The 20,784-nt window shown below is 38.0% G+C and overlaps 1 protein-coding gene across 2 annotated transcripts in view; it reads left to right on the plus strand.

Annotated features, from left to right (window-relative positions):
- The window catches only part of STAT4 (signal transducer and activator of transcription 4), a 144,769-nt gene that overhangs the window by 97,985 nt on the left and 26,000 nt on the right, over positions 1-20,784 (plus strand). For both annotated transcript variants that reach the window (XM_078146920.1, XM_020993623.2), the window contains exons 11-14: positions 4,481-4,540; positions 4,882-4,899; positions 4,974-5,067; positions 7,418-7,462. In XM_078146920.1, the coding sequence (XP_078003046.1) occupies positions 4,481-4,540; positions 4,882-4,899; positions 4,974-5,067; positions 7,418-7,462 (217 nt within the window). The remainder of the gene's footprint in view (positions 1-4,480; positions 4,541-4,881; positions 4,900-4,973; positions 5,068-7,417; positions 7,463-20,784) is intronic.

Raw genomic sequence — 20,784 nt, forward strand, 5'->3', positions numbered from 1 at the left:
GGTCCTACCAAACTAGAGTGACTTTGAGTATGGGCCTTAGGGTGCACTGCATGTCTATAATCCAACCAAGGACCAATTTAGCTAAATTGAGAAAGGCTTATCACCAGGTTGACAGCAGATAATAATTTTTTTTTGGCCAAAGGGATCCTTGAAGACTGTCTAGTAAGTAGTGGGGGGATTGTAATCTGTACTAGTGGAATGGGTACTTATTTATATTGGTGGAATAAAAATCACAGAAGATGAAAGTATCATTGGGCATTAATTCACTATTAGCATGGATGGCTAAGAGACAGTGGGCCCTTTATTCTCTAAGATAAAATATACAATCCTCAGCCTAGCATTTAAAGCTTTTTACTATGTGGCTCCCACCTACCTTTCTAGTCTTATTTAATATTATTCCCCTGTTTACACTCTCCACTCCAGTCAAACCAATTCATTAGTTGTTACCCTTACGTTGACATTTCATCTCTATTTCTATACTTTTATCCAGGCTGTCCCTTCTGTCTGAAATCTACTCCTTTCTCACCAGCTCTTGGAATTCCTAACTTCCTTCAAAGCTGGTTCTACCCTCTCTATTTCCAGATACCTTTGCCTATGTTAGGCTTTTCCATTCCTTATCTTCACTATTGTAAGTAATTTCTACATATTGAAATTACTCTGTAGAAACTTTGTCTGAATACTTTGGTATCCCAGAAGTCTTGATGTTGTTTTAAGCTATCAGCGCTTACTTTGTATCTCCTGTTATCCCTTCCACATTGCAACTTTCCCCATCTATATTGCGGGTCAGCATAAAAAAATTAAATGGGAATTCTTTGGGAGTCTTGCAGAAGTTATAGATGATGCATGAAAGCCAATGACACAGAAAAGGTTTAGAAACTCAGAAATGCACAAAATACATGTATAGTATTATACAATATCAATATAGTTATCTTTTAATACCATAATAATTCAGACTTCTCTGGTACAAAGGAAGGACCCAAAAATTTTATGCACATTTTTCAAATCATGAAGGGGGGGGGAGCACCACGCTCCTAATACCTGCGATGTGGAAGGGATAACTGTACTTATCTTTGTACATGTTGCAACCCCCTTCTAGAAGGTTAACTCTTTGAGGGTAAGGACTGCCTTGTTTTTGTCTCTATGGCCACAAAGTCCAGCATAGTGTCTTTCACATGCTTAGCAAATGTTGAATTGAATTGGACACCAAATATCAAGTAGTGGGCATTGCGGGAAATACAAAAGGATTGTAAAATTTAGTTCCCAGGGAGCCTACAAATCAGTGAAGCAATATGAAATAATCAATACGGTACATCATGAAAGTCCAGAGTAATCTAGTATAGATTGGATATGCTATGGGAATTCAGAGAAAGGGACTATTTCAGGTTGGAGTAATTCAGAAAGTTTTTGTGAAAAAAGAAGATCGGACTTGAGCTGACCCTTAAACTCTGGGTAGGATTTACAATGACGAAACAAAGGATAAAATAGATATTCCTATGTTTGGCATTTAGCATTCTTCTCCATCTGGCTCCAGACTACCTTCAGTCTGATTACATTTGCCAAACCTTGTCTATTTTCTGACCTTTGTTCAGACCTTCCCCTAGGCCTGAAATGCCTTTCCTCCTGTTTCAGTCTCTTAGAATTCCTAGTTTCCTTCAAAGTTCAGCTCAAACACCATCTCCTACATGGGACTTTTTCTGATCCTTTCAATTGGTAGTGCTCCTTTCCCCAAATAATCTTGTACAGTTATACCTTCCACATCACAACTTTCACAACCGTGGTCTCAATATATCATGGATCTACATAAGAAATTAAATGGGAATTTTAGGGGAGTTTTGCAGAAGTCATAGACAACATGCAAAGGACGCATGGAGGCCAGCAGATGACACAGAGCCTGTGACCGAATACTTAATCCATATTTTACAATAAGGTTCTATAATTACTCCATAAAAGAAAGAAAGGGGGCAACTAGGTGGTGCAGTAGATAGAGCACCAGCCCTGGAGTCAGGAGGACCTGAGTTGAGATCCAGCCTCAGACTATTTGTGTGACTCTGGGCAAGTCACTTAACCCCATTGCCTCACCAAAAGAGAGAGAGAGAAAAACAAAATTCAGACTTCTTTTCTGGTACTAAGAGAGGGCCAAAGAAATTTAGGCAGATTTTCCAGATCACGGGAGCACTGTGACTCTAACCTCTGCAATGTGAAAGAGATAGCTGTATTTAATTTGTGCTAACAAAATATATTTTGTTCTATATTCCCCTGAGAGAATTTAAGCCCTTTAAAAACGAGGACTATTTAATGTTGGTCCATATCTCTAACATTTAGCATAGTGCCTGGGACATAGTAAGCACTTAGTAAATACTTGTTGATGAATATAATAGGCAAGAAATCTCCAGCCCTACTCCACTGGCAATTCCCCATTAGGAAATTATAGATTGTAAAATAGTATCACCTGGGATTGAATATTTTCCTAATATAAGGCCTTTTATCCTAACGTACGTGCACTTCTTGTTCTTCTGCTTTTACCAGGTAGGTTGTGCTCTTAAGTTAAATATGAGATATTTCTTGATTGACTTTTTGGGGGAATGATAAAACATAAATATCAACAAAAATAGAGCATGGCAAAGTAAATATCAGATCAGTCTTGGAGTCAGGAAGACTTGCATTCAAATCTTACATTTACATTTAGCATTGCATGCTAATCATGTTGTGTTGCTGTGGGCAAAACACTTAACCTCATTTATTCCAAGCAATTACCTATGATCATGTTACAGATGAATTGCCAGTCTGCAATCAGTGGAAGGAGTTTCCACAACAGGACTTCCTTACACTGATGAAATCACAGTTCTGGACCCCCAAAAAATTAGATTCACCCTGTAAACTGGACCTCAGGTGTTTTCAGCCTCATTTAAGAACCATGGTTAGCAATGACAATCGATAGCACAATCTGCAGATGTGAAATAAGTTACAGGGACATGACAGCTATGGATAAAAACTGGACAATGATTCTAGTCAGTCAGTCGAAAAGCATTATGGGAGGAAAGAACAATTGGACTACCTTACATTATTATTTTTATGCTGCAGTTATGAAAGGGAGCTTTTTTATTTAGCTAAGAAGTTCTACCTGTTTTCTTTAAAAAATGTTTTTGAACTTAAAAACGCCAAATAATGTGAGCATTTCCACATACAAAGCAGAAGAGGAAAAGAACATTGGCCACACAGCTGCAAATCTGCATCACGTACAGCAAGCTTCTCCCTCCAAGTATACAACACATTCAACATGGAATTTTCAAAGTTGTTCCACTTGGCTGTGTTTCCCACTGACCTTCTTCTGTTCTCTTCTGTGCATTTTTTAAAATGAGAAGTTCTATATTCATTGCATGATATTAGTTACTTCATTAGTACATGAAGTTGTTTGTACTTCAAAAAGAATGTCTAAACTTCAGAAAACTAAAATTCACCACCAGGATTCCAAACTCAGCAAGGACTTCTGATTAAAGGATAAGACTTTCTTTAAATAAATGTTTAGTTTGGGGGGATGAGAAGTGTAAATAGGAGAACAATTCAGTGATTTTTAAAATCTTCCTTGTTTCAGACATTAGCTTGATTTTATAACACATATAGAGAGATAACATGGGGGTGAACTTGAAAAAGCAATCTGCTTAGTATGAGATAAACCAAGTTCAAATTCCTGCTCTATTACTTGTTAGTTTTATGACCTAGGGAAAGTCACTTATATTCTCTGGGCTTCAGCTGTCATCTGCTATATTGAGGCTAAAAATCAAACTTCAGTTAATGTTCGTTAATGTGCAACCATTTTAGCATGTTCATTAATTAGCATCATATTTACATAGCTAAGAAAAGATGCAATTATTTATTTCTTTAAAGTTGGGTCTCCTAAGTTTATTAAAGTTGTTTTTTCTTGTTGCTAAGAAATAGCACGCTGAGATCTTACAAGTGCATATTTATTGCACAATCTTATGTTGCCTAGCAGAAGCCTAGACAGCATAACTTGTCATCAAGGCATACAGATGTAAACCAACAAATGATTGTTTTTCTCAGTAAAACTACAAAGACTTCATTTAATACATTTGTTAATAGTTATTTCTTCATCAAAGATGTTTCCCAAGATCTAAGCCAGAATAATACACACTGAATTGAATTACCAAACTGGCCAATGTTGATATTATTTTGCTCATTTTGATGAAGTTGGCTATGCTAAAACAATATTGGGAAAAGAGCTTTTCCAGATGTTAGTCATATAGCATTAAGACTAGCTAAATGAATGGTGTTAAACTGGCAAACTAAATATGGAATTGCTGATTTTCAAAACACTTGTTGGACACTAACTTATGAATGCAAGTGATTCTAACATTAATCACAATATTACTTGTGTATATCTTCCATAACCATAACTATTTTTAAAGTATAAAAGGAGATTGTATAATCTAATTTTTGGTCTTTTTTTGTTAACTTGTTTCAGGCTTCTGATTAAATTGCCTGAACTGAACTATCAGATAAAAGTTAAAGCAACTATTGACAAGTAAGTGAATATTTAAAATGTTGACATGTATGATTAATTAATGTTGACATGTATGAGATATAAGAAAACACCAGTGAATATGATTTATAAATGAACTATGACTGATTTATGCATTTTTACAAGTCTGTAAGTTAATGATTCAATCTTAACAATTAAGCATCAATGAAATAAAAATATTTAACTTTTAACTCTGAATACATTAATGGGGATCTTATAAAGACTTGGAGAGTAATTAATGTAATTAAAATGTCATATTAGCTGCTTTTTTTTTAAGTATGTCAGGAAGGGTTGACTATATATAACGAACAGATGGTTTTAAAGAATCTTATTTGATTTTGCAGGAACGTTTCGACTGTAAGGTAAGCAATCTCCCTAGACAATTTTTGTTAGAAAGCTCCTGAATAAATGTAAATAGCTAAGATCTGTTTTCTAGCAACCGTAGGTTCATCCTTTGTGGAACACATGTCAAAGCCATGAACATGGAAGAATCTTCCAATGGTAGTCTCTCAGTGGAATTTCGACACTTGGTAAGCTTGACAGCTAATACTCGACTTTATTTCCCTAAAATACAATGTGCAACACTGTTTTTCTTTGATTGTTAAAAGAGATAGGGCTATTCATGCTTTCACTGGAGAATAATGCTATCCTAATGGCTATCAGAGTTCCAGGTACTTAGTAGGTGGTGATGAGGAGCCTGAGGAGGATAAGATATTGCTGCTGCTGCTGATTATGATGATGATGATACAAAGAACCAGCCTGTCTCACAGAAGTAATAATATTTATTGAGCATTCTTGTTATGATTGTTGTAACAGATGAAGGGTGCTATCTAATAGCAGTGAATTTGGCTTAAAAACTCATCTTTAGGGGCAGCTAGGTGGCACAGTGGGTAGAGCACCAGCCCTGAGGTCAGGAGGACCTGAGTTCAAATTCTCATAAGCTCAGTCCACTTAGCAGAACACCCAGCAAATATGAGTGCTTAAGAAATGTTCATAATCCAGTGTCAAATATTTATTGAAAATGTATGTTTCATGTCACTGACCTAGCACCCAGGGCTCAACAGCATTTTGGTTAGATTCAATTCTTACTTTCAAAGAACTGTCAAGAGTTTTCAGTATTTGGAAATGAAAAGAAGAATAAGGAGAGACAAAAACATGGTCTGGAAGGAAGGTGAGTTAAAGAAGTCACATGGAATGGGCAAGATGCTGTCTAAACACAAGAAAGGGGAAAACAAAGTAGATGGTTAGGTTTTTATTCCCTCTGATCTAATGAACCTAATTATTAGTGAATTTCCCCGCAAGGGCTATGTGACTACCCATAAAGGGGATATATGTTTCAGAGATAGGTTGGCCCCTTCCAACTCTGATATCCTATTTTATTTTATTCCATCTACATATAATATATAAACACGAATATATTTATGTATTATATATGCAAATATATAATGTGTCTAACATGTATGTGTTCTAGCTGTATATAAAGCATCTGCCTTTCTGTCACGAATAAGCCTTTTCCTGCCACCGCTTCTTCCTCTGAATCCAAAGCAAATGAAAGACTTCAGACCATAGTGATAAAGGAGGGTGAACGAAGAGCCGAACAAAAATTTCTGCACACATAGAACTTAGAGATTTCAGGTCCTTAGAGACTGTCTAGTCCAACAATCTAATTTATTCTGTGGCCCCAGGAGGGGAAATGATTTGTCCAGTAACACACAGCTAGTTATTGTCAGAACTGGGCCTAGAACCCAGATCTCCTAATTAGCCATTCAGGGTTCTTTTCTTTTCTAAGGAAAATGTTGTCTCCCTCATTCTGATGTTGACTTCGCTCTGCTGCTACTGTGGGTCAGCTAATCCTTCCTGTTTTGTTCTTTTGGTGGTTGACTGGGTGTATTCTGAGCTGCAGACTGGTAACCCTTGCTAAGACTGGTGACAGTAGAGGCTACAGCCCCTCAATGTCCAGGAGAGAAGGGAAACAGTTGCTACCCAGACACCATCTTTTATCTTCTGCTACTATCCCTACAGAGCTCATTCCAATGTAGATTGTTCTTGGAATTTTCTCTGATCTGCTTTTCAGTCATCAAGCAAGATGAAAAAAAAATCTTGACATCAAGAAACACCTATACACGTGCATTGTTAACTTAAGAAGCTGTGCAAAAAAAAAAAACCTAGCAAACCTAGCCCTGCAAATTCTCTGTAGCAGTGGTGTCAAACTCAAATAGAAATAGGAGCTGCTAAACCATACCTAAGGATCCTGCAGGGTGCATTCTGACCTAGTTTTAAAATGTGCTTTTATCTGTCTTTTTGCATCTTTATTTATTTTGTTAAATATTTTTAATTACATCTTAATCTGGTTTGAGTCACACTCAGGAGTGTTTTGAGCTGCATGAGGCCCATGGACTGCATGTCTGACACCTCTGCTCTACTGTACCATCCATCTGCATGGGGAAGGATGGGATTCATTACCTGGTGACTCAGGCAATGTGACTTTCTTCCAGACAGGGAAAGTCCATCAGTCAACTAACATTTATAGGTACCTACTACATGCTAGACAGATGCTAAATGTGTTCTAAAAGGTCTTGTGCCCATATCCTTTCTCCAAATTCAGGTTTTAGAAAATGCAGTTTTAAAAATATCTTCATTTCACACTCAATCATCTCAGTACAATTTTGGAAACCACAAACAAACCATTTGGTGACACAGGATATTATACCAAGTTGTAGAATCTGGGCAGATCTGTTAAGTTTATCCTGTGGCAAAAGTGCAAGATACATTTAGGTCATGCTCTAGTGACAAAAATGATTGCAAGAAAAAACCAATGTAGTGTATATCATTAGCAGGTGTTCATCTTCTTTGTCTAAATACTATGTTTTCTTTTACAAGCAACCAAAGGAAATGAAGTCCAGCGCTGGAGGCAAAGGAAATGAGGTATGGCAGAGTTGTAAGAAAGCTAATATACAGGCAGTTGTGAGAGGGGTAATAGAGAGGAAGTAACCCTACAGTAATAGTGACAATGGCTAATAGTGATGAAAGCTAATTTTCCCCCACAAATAGAAATTGCGGTGAAATAATGAAACTAATTTCATAGACATACTTCATACCATGTGGCATTGTTTACTTAAAAAGAATCAATGATTTTCAGGAAAGAATTCATCGAAAGAACAGGTGATAGGAGAAAAGGAAAAGAACCTACATGTTTTAAATGTTATAGCAGCTCTCTTTGTGGAAGCAAAGAACTGGAAATTGCAGCGCTTCCCATCAGTTGGGGAATGATTGAATTATTTGATTATGATGGAATACTACTGTGCTATTAGAAATGATGATCTCAATGATCTTAGAAAAACATGGAAAGACTTGCACAAAATAATGAAGAGTGAAATGAGCAGAACCAAGAGAACGTTGTACAATAACAACAATATTGTTTTAAGAATGACTGTAAGCAAATAAGTCATTTTGACTATTATAAATACCCAGATTAATTACAAAGAACATATGAAGAAAGATGGCATCTGCATCCAGAGAAAGAATTGATAAATAGAAGTATGTGTAGAATAATTTTCATATATATGTATATATGTATTTGCGTCTAATGGTAGTCATCTCTAAGGAGCCAAAGAAAAAAAGAAATTTGTGTTATAACTTTATTATATATTTAAAGGAATAGCAAGTTATACATAATAGATTTGCAGTTTCATGTGTAATCATCTTTTTATTATACTATATTATAGAATTACTTGTTTTATTCCATAAATTAAAAATAAAATAAATAAAAATTACACATTAAAAAAAAACACCAGATGAACTTTGTCAACATAGACAATAACCTATGGGGAAATACTCTAAAAAGCATTCTGCAAACATAAAGTTACATATATTAGTATGTGTGTATAATCTATTAGAATTTGTCATTGTTTGACAAGAGGCAAGCACAGCTAGACAGTTACGGCATTTAGACAATCTCATGCTCACTCTTTTCATTTTTGTCCAATTGACTTATGCCACCGAGTTGTGAATCTCCTGGTCAGCTGTTTATAGCCCCATAGGATACAACTTGGACAGAGGAAAAGCCTGTACATAGTTCTTTCCAAGGCATACCGGGGACTGCAAGCTTCTGTCTCTGTGCTTTGTTCTTCGCTGTGGACTAATGTAGTCTAGAACAGGTAGCATTGTGGAGCTGGGTATTTTAAACTTGAACTTTATGGAAAACTCACATGTATATATTCCTGAAATATGTAACCAAGTATGATATTGTATAATATAACAGATGTAAGGATTGCACAATTCAGTAAGCATTTGTTGAGAAAATCCTACTATGTGCCTGGCATTGTATAGGGGCACACACACACACACACACACACACACACACACACATGCCAAGAGTTCTTGTCCTCAAGGAACTTGCATTCTAAAGAGGAATGTAAACAAAGAAATACAAAGTAAATGCAAATCATTTTTCAGAATGAGACACAAGCAATGGGGTGGAGGAGATCAGGAAAGACTTCATGTAGGATGTGACCCCTGAGTTATCCTTTAAAGGAAGCTAGGGATGTTGTGAAGTGGAGATGAAGAAGGGGAGCATTCCAGCAATCAGAGACAATTTTTGTTTGTTTGCTTTTTGGTGAGGCAATTGAGGTTAAGTGACTTGCCCAGAGTCACACAGCTAGTGTTATGTGTTTGCGGCTGAATTTGAACTCAGGTCCTCCTGACTCCAGGGCTGGTGCTCTATCCACTGTGCCACCTAGCTGCCCCAATCAGGGAGTTTTTGCAAAAGCACAAAAGTAGGAGATCAAATGTGTGCGAGGAACAGCAAATAAATCACTTTGGCTTGAACATAAAGTATGTGAGTGAGGGTAACATACAATCAGTCTGGAAATACATACTGGAACCAGGCTGTGAAAGACTTTGAATGACAGACAGAAGAGTTTGTATTTTATTCTACAGGTAGTAGGGACCTTCTGAAACTTCTTCAGCAGGGGAGTGACATGGTCAAACCTGTGCTTCAGTATTCTATCAACTTGGCAGCTGTGTGGAGGAGAGATTGGGAAGGGAAAAAACCAAACAGGAAACTATTAAAGTAGACTGTCTAATAGGTGATGAGGGCCTAAATTAAGGTGTATCTGCATAAGTGAAAAGAAGAGGACTGATCCAAGGTGTTGTAAAGGTAGAATTGGCAAGACTTGGTAACTGTTTGGATATATGTGGTAATGGAGAACGAAGTAATTTCCTTTCCTTGTGAAAGGAAATTACTGGAAGGATGGTGGCACTCTCAACCAAAATAGGGAAGATAGGGAGGAAAATGGATTGGGGTCAGGGAGAGAGCAGGTATTTCTTGGATAATGGTGAATTAATAAAATTTTTAGCATTAGGAAAGTAACTGCACATCCTACTTTTGCCTAGTCTGTTTCATGTCAACAGTCTCATTCAGTCATTTGAGAATTAAGAAATAGGTTCTAGTTGTAGTTTTGATACAAACTGAATATATGATTTTGGTCAAAACATTTAACTATTTAATGGTGTAGTTTATCTTTCTGGAGGGTAAGGATAGTAAGAGTTTGACATTAGAGTAATATACATTAGATAAATACATGGGCTAGTGGGAAATACACTAGATTTGGCATAAAGTTTGACCTTGCATAAATCACTATCTCTGAGCGTCAGATTCCTCATATGTAAAAAGATGATAATAATGACATCTACCTCTCAGGGGTGTTGTGATAATCAAATGAGATCACGTATGTAAAGCTAGAATTTGCAAATTTAAAGCACCATATGGCAGGTAGGTGGTGCAGTGGATAAAGTTCCGGGCCTTTGGTCAGAAAGACTCTTTGTGAGTTCAAACCTAGTCTCAGACACTTACTAGCTGTGTGACCCTGAGCAAGTCACTTAACCCTATTTGCCTCAGTTTCCTCATTTGTAAAATGAGCTGGAAAAGAAAATGGCAATCTTTGCCAAGAAAATTCCAAGTGGGGTCACAAAGAGTCAGACATGACTGAAATGACTGAACAACAATAAAGGCACTGTATAAATGGCAACTATTATTATTATTATTAGTTATTACTTTAGTTCTCTAGGTCTATAATATGGTGAATTAGAAAAATCTCTCAGCTGTCTTTTGGTTCTAAAAGCTAAAAATCAAAATGTTTGTTTTTTTGAGGCAGTTGGGGTTAAGTGACTTGCCCAGAGTCACACAGCTAGTGAGTGTTTTGTGTCTGAGGCTGGATTTGAACTCAGGTCCTCCTGACTCCAGGGCCAGTGCTCTATCCACTGTACCACCTAGCTGCCCCCTAAGATTTTTGTTTGTTTGTTTGTTTGTTTTTTGAGGTAGCTAAAAATCAAAATGCAAACTGACTCTAAGATAGAGACTGGTTTTGTGTGTCGCTATGACTTTATTGTCAAACCTACACATGAAAGAGTTTTAAATTCATTGGAGGAAATATACAGATTACTATTAAACCAGAGCCCTATACCAAACCTCACAATAGAAGACACTGGAGATAGTCCAGTTTCTTCTCTGTCTGCTCTAAGATTCTGTAGCTACCTAGCCATTCCCATAAGACATTGTTTATCCAATGCCAGGAACATATTTCTTACTTCACTGCAGGTGAATAAATTTTCCTCTATCCTAGGTTCTTCTCAACATTTATTAAACACCTACTATGTTCAAGGTACTATTCCAAAGACTAACGACATAGAACTTAAAAGCTACATAGCCCCTGACCTCAAGGAGTTTATAATCTAACCGCAGTATCAGATCTGAACACAGGTAAGGTGTCATACATTTCAAAGAGTTAGGGATGCCCATGTCACTCCCCTGCTCAAGAAGCTCCAATCACTCCCTGTTGCCCCTAGGATAAAATACAATCTCCTCCACTTGATATTCAAAGTCTTTCAATCTGGCATCAAACCCTTTTTCCAGGGTATCCACGTTACTCCTCATTGCTCACTTTGTGCTGCACAGCCCACCTGTGCTAATGTGTGGTTGCCTGCAGACAACATGCTGACTTCTGTACTTTTGCAAAAGTTGTCCCCATGCCACTTATGCTCCTTCTCCTCACCTCAGCTCAGGTGACACATCTTCCAAAAGGCTTTTCTTGATTTTCCCCACCAATTATTAGTGCTCTTTTCCAAATCAATGTTTTATATATATATACATACATATATACACATATATACATACATACATACATATATACATACATATATACACATACATACATACATACATATATATATGTATGTATGTATGATATGTATGTATGTATGTATGTGTATATATGTATGTATATGTATGTATATATGTATGTATGTATGTGTATATATGTGTATGTATATGTATGTATATATGTATGTATATGTGTGTATGTATGTGTATATGTATGTATGTGTATATATGTATGTATGTATACATGTATGTATATATGTATGTATGTGTATGTATGTATATGCATGTATGTGTATATATGTATATGCATGTATGTATATGTATATATGTATGTATGTGTGTGTATGTATGTGTATGTATGTGTATGTATGTATATATGTATGTATGTATATGTATGTATGTGTGTATGTGTGTGTATGTATGTATGTATGTATGTATGTATGTATGTATGTATGTATGTATTCTGATTTGTGAACAGACCACATTTTCCTGGAGAAAAAATGTAAGTTTCATGAGGGCAGGGACTGTCTCACTTTTGTATTTGTATCCCCAGTGCCTAGCACAATGCCTTTTCCATAGTAGATGCTTGTTGATTGACTAGTTGATTGATAAGGGTATCAGAGGGTCAAAATGGAGTGAGAGTGACATTCAAGGAAGAAGAGATCAATTCTATTAATGGTGACTGGAAAGGTTTCATGGAGGAAGTGGACCTGGGCTGGACTTGAAAGAAATCTTCATCTTTTTTCAACAGGGCAGAAATGTGGGAGAAGTCTGTTCTAGGTATGGTGGAAAGCACGTGCAAATGTATGGTGGATGGAGAGGATAGAATGAGATTGGCAATGACAAATAGTCCAGTCTGACTGAAGTGTAATGTTCATTAAGAGTAATTTGGAATAAGGGAAGGTCGAAGCCAGATTGTGGGAGGTCTTGGATACCAGGACATAGAGCTCGAATTTTATTTGGGAAGCACTGTGGGGGTGGGGGAAGGGGGAGGGAGATGAAGCCAAGGGGAGGTTGGTAGGTGAATGAAGTAGTGAAGATTTTTGAAAACGTGAAATCTTGATCAGACCAACACATTAAGAAGCGTTTGGGTTTGGGGTTTTTTTTGGGGGGGAGGGGTTGTCTTGTTTTGCTTTTACAACTGTGTGGAGGAGAAAGAGAAGCCTGAACTAGGGCAGTGGGTGTGGGCATGAGGGTTTGAAGACAAAAGGCATCACAACTATAAAATCAGTAGGACTTACTTGGATGGGCTGGTGAGGAGGAAAGGAAAAGACTCAAAGATAAAAGAAAGAAGGATCTGGGACTCCTTATGCACGCTTCAGACTGAAATTACCAAATATAGGACAATCTTCATATCACCAGAAGGAAAAGTACAAAAAAAAAAAAGGATTCAATGAGACCCATAAACACTCAAGAGGATTCTCTTTTCCCAGAGACCTACACAATCCCCTAGACCAGTGTTGTCAAACTCAAATGAAAATGGATCCCTGGAGGCTGTCTATTGAGCCTTGAGTTTGACACCTCTGCCTAGACTTAGATTGGGATTGAGGTTCTATTGGAAGGGAAACATACCTGGAACTGCTAAATGATCAACCTCCTTCCCTTTGGACCTGCTGCTTGTCTACATACTTCACCACATAATGAAGGTTGAGATCCAGGTTTGCTTCTTCAAATTGTGGCCAGCCACATGACCCGATGGCTGTTCCCTTTCTCTCCAGGAGGCCTGATGGGAAACACTAGCACAAATCCTCCTCTATTCTTCCAGAGGCTACTTCACCATTGCTTCTGGCATTGCTCTTTTTGGACCCTTAAGGTTTACTTGGATGTTCTGAAATTTCTTCTCATCTCTGTGGCTGAGAGGCTCCCCATAGAGGATCTTCCTATGAAGTGGACCCAAGGCCCTTCACCATCTTGGTTGCTCTCCCCTGGAAACTTTCCAGCTTATCTGTGATTACCAGAACAGAACCCAGTAATCCAAATGAAGTTTGATGAAGGCAGAGGGATTATCACCTCATTGTTTCTGCAAGCCTGGCCTCTTTTAATACAGCCCAGGACTGCCATTAACTTTTTTAGCTGCCACTGATGACTCTAATTGAGACTGTAGTCTAGTAAAACTTCCAGACTTTTTATAGACAAATACTGTCCAAACATATTTCATTCTTTTTCTATTTGTGAAGCTGATTTGTACACTTAGGTTTAAGGTTTTCCATTTATCTCTACTGAATTTCATCTTATTAGATTCAACCCAGTGCTCTATCCTCTCAAGATCTTTTTTGATCCTGACTTAGTTAAGCATGCTAGGTATCCTACCATTTTTTTTTAATTCCATCTCTCTGCTTACACAATGATGACCCTGATCCTCTCTTGCTTAGACTACTGTGACATTCTCCTAAATGATCGTCCTACTTCCAGGCTGTTCTCTCTCCAATTCATCTTCCACATGGTTGCCAAACTGGCCTTTCTTAGCACAAGTGTGACTATAGCACTACCTTGATCAAGAAACTTCAATGGCTCTATATACTGTCTCTTTTCTGCTTGTTGTTCAGTTGTTTTTCAATCACATCCGACTTTACATGACCCCATTTGGGATTTTCTTGGCAAAGATACCAGAGTGGTTTGTCATTTCCTTCTCCAGCTCATTTTACAGATGAGGAAACTGAGGCAGAGTTAAGTGACTTGCCCAGGGACACACAACTAGTCCAGATTGAACTTACGAAGATGAATCTTCCAGATTACAGGCCCAGTGCTCTATCCACTGCACCACTGCATGCCCCTATTGTTTCTAAGATCAAATAAAACCCCCTCTGTGTAGCATTTAAAGCCTTCCACAATATGGCTATAGCTTACTTCCCTAGGCTTATGTTACACATTATTCTCCTTTGTACACTCTTTGGTTCAGCTAAACTGGCCTATTTGCTGTTCTCTATAGACAAAAATCTGCCACCCTACACCCATCTATTGCCCTTGGATCGATCTGAAAGTTGAATTGATTCTTGTCTGGGGTATTTCATGATTTGCTTCATCCCTGGGAAAATACTGATATTAAAAAAATGGGCCTTTATTTCAAGAAGCTTTTTTATTGGCACAAATAAACATAATAGAACAAAATATGTAGCACAACTTCAAATGAAATTCAAACTATTTATAATTTTATTTTAAAATGCATAGTATTAAAAATGAGAATAATATTACATTTGCTCTGCCTCCCCTTTAGAGTCTGTCAATGCATTTGTCATCTTTTTCACTTTGTATCACATAGTATGAGCCTTTCCATTTCCTGTTGCACTCTTCCTATTTGCCTTTTTCTTTTTTTTTTTTTGGTGAGGCAGTCGGGGTTAAGTGACTTGCCCAGGGTCACACAGCTAGTAAGTTTCAAGTGTCTGAGACCAGATTTGAACTCAGGTTCTCCTGACTCCAAGGCCAGAGCTCTATCTACTGTGCCACCTAGCTGCCCCTTATTTGCCTTTCCTTATAGCACAATCATATTCCATTACATTAATATGCCAAAGGTCTATGATTTTTTCCAACATTCCCACTCATTAACATAAAGGTTGTTTCTTCTTTTTTTGCTTTTTAGCAATAAAGCAACTATAATTTTTTTTCAACTAATAGGTCCTTTCCACTCCTCCTTTTAATAATATATTTAGGATATAGTCTTAGCAATTATTTACCTTCATTATAGTTTCTCTTATTTTGAAATCAACAGCAAACTCTTCTAGCCTAACCACAATGACTCTATTTTATCTTTGATATTTGTTCCCACATCACCTCCAGGTTTTCTGAATCAGACCATCTCTAATTTTGTTCGAAGCTTTTCTCTGGGCTCCCCCTGTTGATAGAAAATTAGTGTAGCCCTAGAAGTCTTTGAAAAAAACCCAGCAGCCTGAAGGTTTCAATATTTTTAAATATTGTGATGGCATAACAGATATCAACATTATATTATTGCAACTTCAAGACCTAAAAGAACAATTGAGAAATCAAAAAATTAAGGATGTAGTAGAACTGTGAACTGGAAATAAGGGGTGAATGGGAAGCAAGGAGTCAGTCAGGCACTGAGCACCCAGGGAGGAGGAGTCAAACACTCCAGAAGACTAAGACAAATAGTCAGAAGTTCCGGGACGCAGGTACCATGGTCAGGTACAGCCCAAGGGAGGAGGTGTTTTTGCTTCCTCTTTTCTTTCTTTGATGAGGACTCCATTGTCAGCCCCTTATTCCCCACTGGCCTAGAGGACTCTACCTTCTATTAAAGGGATTTGGCTTCAAAGAAATGAAAAGAAGTTCTTTTTCAAAAATGACTAGGGAACCCTAGACTACAGTGCTTTGCAAACCTTAAAGTACTACATAAATTATCATTAATCTTAGGGTGATCCCGAAATTATTGGATCATACTGCTCTTACCCAGAGCTCTCTCTGGAAATTCTCAGAAAAGAGCTCAATTTAGAGCTCCACAGAAGTTGATAAGGCCTCCAGATCCCATGTAAGCACTCATGATAACAAGTATATGTCAGGTATAGAGCAGCCTTAATTCTATCCTGTAGAGAATGCATAAAGGGGAGCCTCAATCACGGGTTAGCACTATCAAATCTAGAGGACTGTATGGGTCTCTGGAGGAAGAGAATTGTCTTGTTTATGGGATTTAGTAAATCGTTTGTATTGTACTCTTCTGTGGGATAAAACGAAGGTTGTCTTGTATTTAATAGTGTTAATCTGAATGCTTTTGTGGGGAGCATAGAGGACTCACAGTTACCAATAAATAATCAGTAAAGTTTTCCTCCCTCTCCAGTGGGCAGCTAGGTGGTACAGAGGATAGTGTGCTGGGCCTGGAGTCAGAAAGACCTGAGTTCAAATCCAGCCTCACATACTTACTAGCTGTGGGACCCTGAGCAAGTTACTTAACCTCTATTTGCCTCATCTATAAAATGGGGGTACTAATAGCACCTACCTCCCAGGGTTATTGTGAAGATCAAATGAGTCAAACATTATAAAGTGCTTAGGACTGTGCCTGGCACATAGTAAGCAGAAATAAATGATGCTACCCATGGACTCTCCTTTTTCTAGAAAAAAATGGATTCCACAATGACACTGCCCAAGAAATCCCTCCTCCTCTAACCAGGAGGCAAAGGGTTCAGGAACTTTCAAAGACCTCCAGAAAACTGGTGTTTAGGTATTCTTAATACTCTGATCATGTGGTTTTATTCTTCATAGCTGCTGCCTCCAAGGTTGAAAAGTTAGACCACATGCTCTCCAAGGTTGGATCCAGGACTTTGAGATCCAGGAAATCTCCTGTCAGGCCACTTGGGCCAAAGAGCATACAAGCCTGTTTCCCTAAGGTAGCCAGGAGTTCAACCCTGATTGACAAGGTCTACTATTTCTGGTCCATTATCTCTGTTAATCCCTGGGATGTCCTTAGAAAAGGATACAGACAAAAAGGGTAAAAAGGGAAATGTTTTTACTAAAGGAAACCTCTTAGTAGCAAAAGAAAGGCTCTGACCAATGATAATTAAGCAAATCAAATCATCCCTAATGCCCAGGAAACATAGTTAATCCTCTGTGAAGGCTGTCAAAGGGTATAGGGAGAAATGATCAAAATCCCAAACAAAGGCTTACCAACATACAAGCTTATCAAGTTAACGAGGCAATTCCTCTCATCAACTCCCCTGCTGGCATCCTCCTTAAAGAAATCATTTTCCAACCTTTTTAGAACTGTGATATTCTACTGCATGTTTGATTTTGCAATCTTATAGAAAGAATTCCTACACTGATTAGGAGACTCCTACATCGGGACCCTGAAGGTCCCTTCCAAGATAAGATTCTATAATCTTTAAAAGGATTTATACGTTTATGAGCAATAATCCCATTATTCTGATGGTCCCATGATTCCAGTGGGAGTATGCACTCCACAAATTCGGATGAATAGCCCTCCATGACTTTTCATTCTAAGTGATTGTTGTCTATGAATCTACCCAATAAGTCACAGTACAGGGGCCAGAGTGCTAGGCCTGAGGTCAGGAAGAGTTGATATCAAAACCTGACCTCGACTTACTAGCCATGTGACATTGGGCAAGTCACTTGACCTCGGTTTGCCTCAGTTTCTCCAACTTCAAAATAGGGATAGTAACTCACCTCCCTAGATTGGTGTGAAGATCAAATAGGATATTATTTGTAAAGCACTTAGCACAGTATCTGGGACATTGTTAAATATTTAATAAAGACTTGTTCCCTTCCCTTCCTTAAGCCTTGCCTCTGATGTATACTTACCATGTGACACTGAAAAAGTCACTGTCCCTCTCAGTTCCCTAGGTGAAGTCTCAAAGACTATAAATTGCAGTGCAAGTACCAATCTGAATCTGAGAAGATGGAGGGCTGTTCCTCATCGTAAGTTCTCTACAGCCCGAAATCAAAGATCTGGTCAGAAAAAATGTTTCTTGCCAAATGACCTTTGGTGATTCATAATTTTGGTTCCTCAGAAATGGGGGTATTTCATGATTCACAAACCATAAAACATCACCTGAAGAGAATACTAGTAATGAAAAAAAAAAGGGATTTTGTTTCAGGAAAAAGCATGACATTATTGAAAGTGCTATGGATTTTCCCAAACATAATGTAGCCTGCTTTTCTCCTCTTTATTCTGGCCACAATTCATTGTTTATCTGCAGTTTGTCCAAGATATAGACACTGATGGACCAACTCTATGGACTAGCCATTCAACTGCATATCAGAATCTGTACAATAGACATTCTTCACCCAATTGGTTTTTCCTATGTGAATAATTTAGGTCAAACTCTTTTGTTGACTTTAGACCTCATTTAGAAGGCTCTGTAATGCTAGAGTGCTTAATGAAGTTAATACAATGTCCTTCACCATCTGGAGGACTCATCATCTATGAAGAATCCCTCTTCTATTTAGTCTCTTTGCTGAACCTCCTCCATAACAAACAGTCATAGGATCATGAGACCATAGATTTAAAACTGAGAGGGACTTTAGGAGTTATCTACTATAATCCCTTTATTTTAAAGTTGAAAAAACCCAAAGAGGTTAGATAACTTGTCCAAGATCACATAGTGGGCAAGTGGCTAAAATGAGATTCAAGCCCAGGTCCAGTCACTCTAAATCCAGCATTCTTTCCATGGCACCAAATGGCAATCACCTTTCATAGCATATAGGTCCCTACTGTATACTCCCATGTGACATTAGTAATCAGAGAATTGTAAAACAAAATTATCTCTATGGTTGCCTCTTTACTGTCATCTTACACGATCTTAGTATCTTTATAAGACACACTTTGCTGGAGAAGAGCCTTAAGGCTGCATTTTGCTCTAGCAAATCAAATGCTTTTTTACTCAACAAACTAGGATCTTGAATGCTCTGTACCTTTCAGTCCATTGGGTAACTAAAAGAAAAATGTGGTTGGCCATAGAGTGTCATTTGCAAAAGCTCATTTACTGTCTTTTTTACATGTTCATCAAGAATACCCAGATAATCAATCAACATGCATTTATTAAATACATATTGTGTGCCAGATGCTGTGTTAGGCACAGGGGATCCAAGTATAAATAATGTAACAATTCCTACTTGCAAAGAACTTACTAGTACTATATTTACTATATCTAGTAGGAGATATAAAGCATAAATAGAACAAGACTAAATGCAAATACGTACAAAATAGTTAAATATTAGGTAGCTTGGAAGGAGGGCGCTAGCTGTTGGGGGGTGGGATCAGGAAGTGTTTTGTGTTTGAGTTACATTGTAAAAGAATAGAGGGACTTTATAGAGTGGAAGTAAGAATGGAGAACATTTCAGCCATTTGAATTTGTTGTTGTTGGGGCAGCTAGGTGGTAGAGTGGGTGGAACACCAGGCCTGGAGTCAGGAAGATGTGGGTTCAAATCTGGCTTCAGACACTAACTGTGTGACTCTGGGCAAATCACTTGACCCTGTTTGCCTCATCTGTAAAATGAGCTGAAGAAGGAAATGGCTAACCATCATAGTATCTCTGCCAAGCAAACCCTAAATGGGGTCACGAAGAGTCAGACAGGACTGAAAACGGCTAACCAGCCACAAAAGAAGGGAGAGCAGCTTGGCCATTTGGCACAGCCAGTCAAAAGGCACAAAGGTGGAAAATAAAGTGTTCCGTGTGTGTGAGAAAGCCAGTTTAATTGGATGGCTGAATGAGAAAAGGGGAGTAATGCCCAATGAGGTTGGTAAGATAGATTGGAGCCAGGTTGTGTAGGGTTTTAAAAACTAGATGAAGAAGTTAATTTTTATCTATTAGCAATGGGAAGCCAGTGGAGTTGATTAAGTAGGAGTTTGAGCCAGTCAGATCTGTACTTACAGAAAATTATTATGGTAGCAGTATGTAGGAAGAACTGAATTATGGAGAGACATGAAACAGGGAGAAGAATTAGGAGGACATTACAATAATCTAAGCAAGAAATCCTGAGGGCATATACCTGGCTGATAGTTGTGTGAGTAAAGGGTTCAGATGCCAAAGATATTGTGAAGGTATAATGAGCAAGATTTAGCTTTTGATTGGATATGTGGGATGAGGGAGACTGAGGAGTCTCAGGTTATGAACCTGAGAGACTGGAAGGATGGTAGAAATAGGAGGAAATAGGGAAGTTTGAAAGAGGGAAGGTTTGGAGGGAAAGGTAGTGACTTCAGTTTCGGACACATGAGTGTCCAAATGTGAGTTCTAGATGTTTCTAGGACATCCAGTTTGAAACATCCTAGAGAGTGAAACTTAGTGGAGAGACTGGGGATGGATATTTATGTCTATGTGTCATTTCCATAGAGATGATAGGTTACTGAAAGAGTGAATAGAGGAAGAAGAAAAGAGCGTTTGAGACAGAACCTTGGGAAACATCTACAGTAAGTTGGAGAGATATGTGATGATCAAACAAAGGACATTAAATGAGGGCAAACAGATAGGAGTAAACCAGGAGAAAGCAGTATCATGAAAATCCAGAGAGCAAAGAGTACCCAAGAGAAGAGTCCGGTTAACAGTATCAAATGTAGCAAATAAGTCAATGAGAATGAGGACAAAAAAAAAAAAGACTCAAATTTGGCAGTTAGGCGGTCATTGATAACCTA

Source organism: Phascolarctos cinereus, unplaced genomic scaffold, assembly GCF_003287225.1.
Source record: "Phascolarctos cinereus isolate Bilbo 61053 unplaced genomic scaffold, phaCin_HiC Scaffold_726;HRSCAF=1367, whole genome shotgun sequence".
Taxonomy (NCBI): Eukaryota; Metazoa; Chordata; class Mammalia; order Diprotodontia; family Phascolarctidae; genus Phascolarctos; species Phascolarctos cinereus.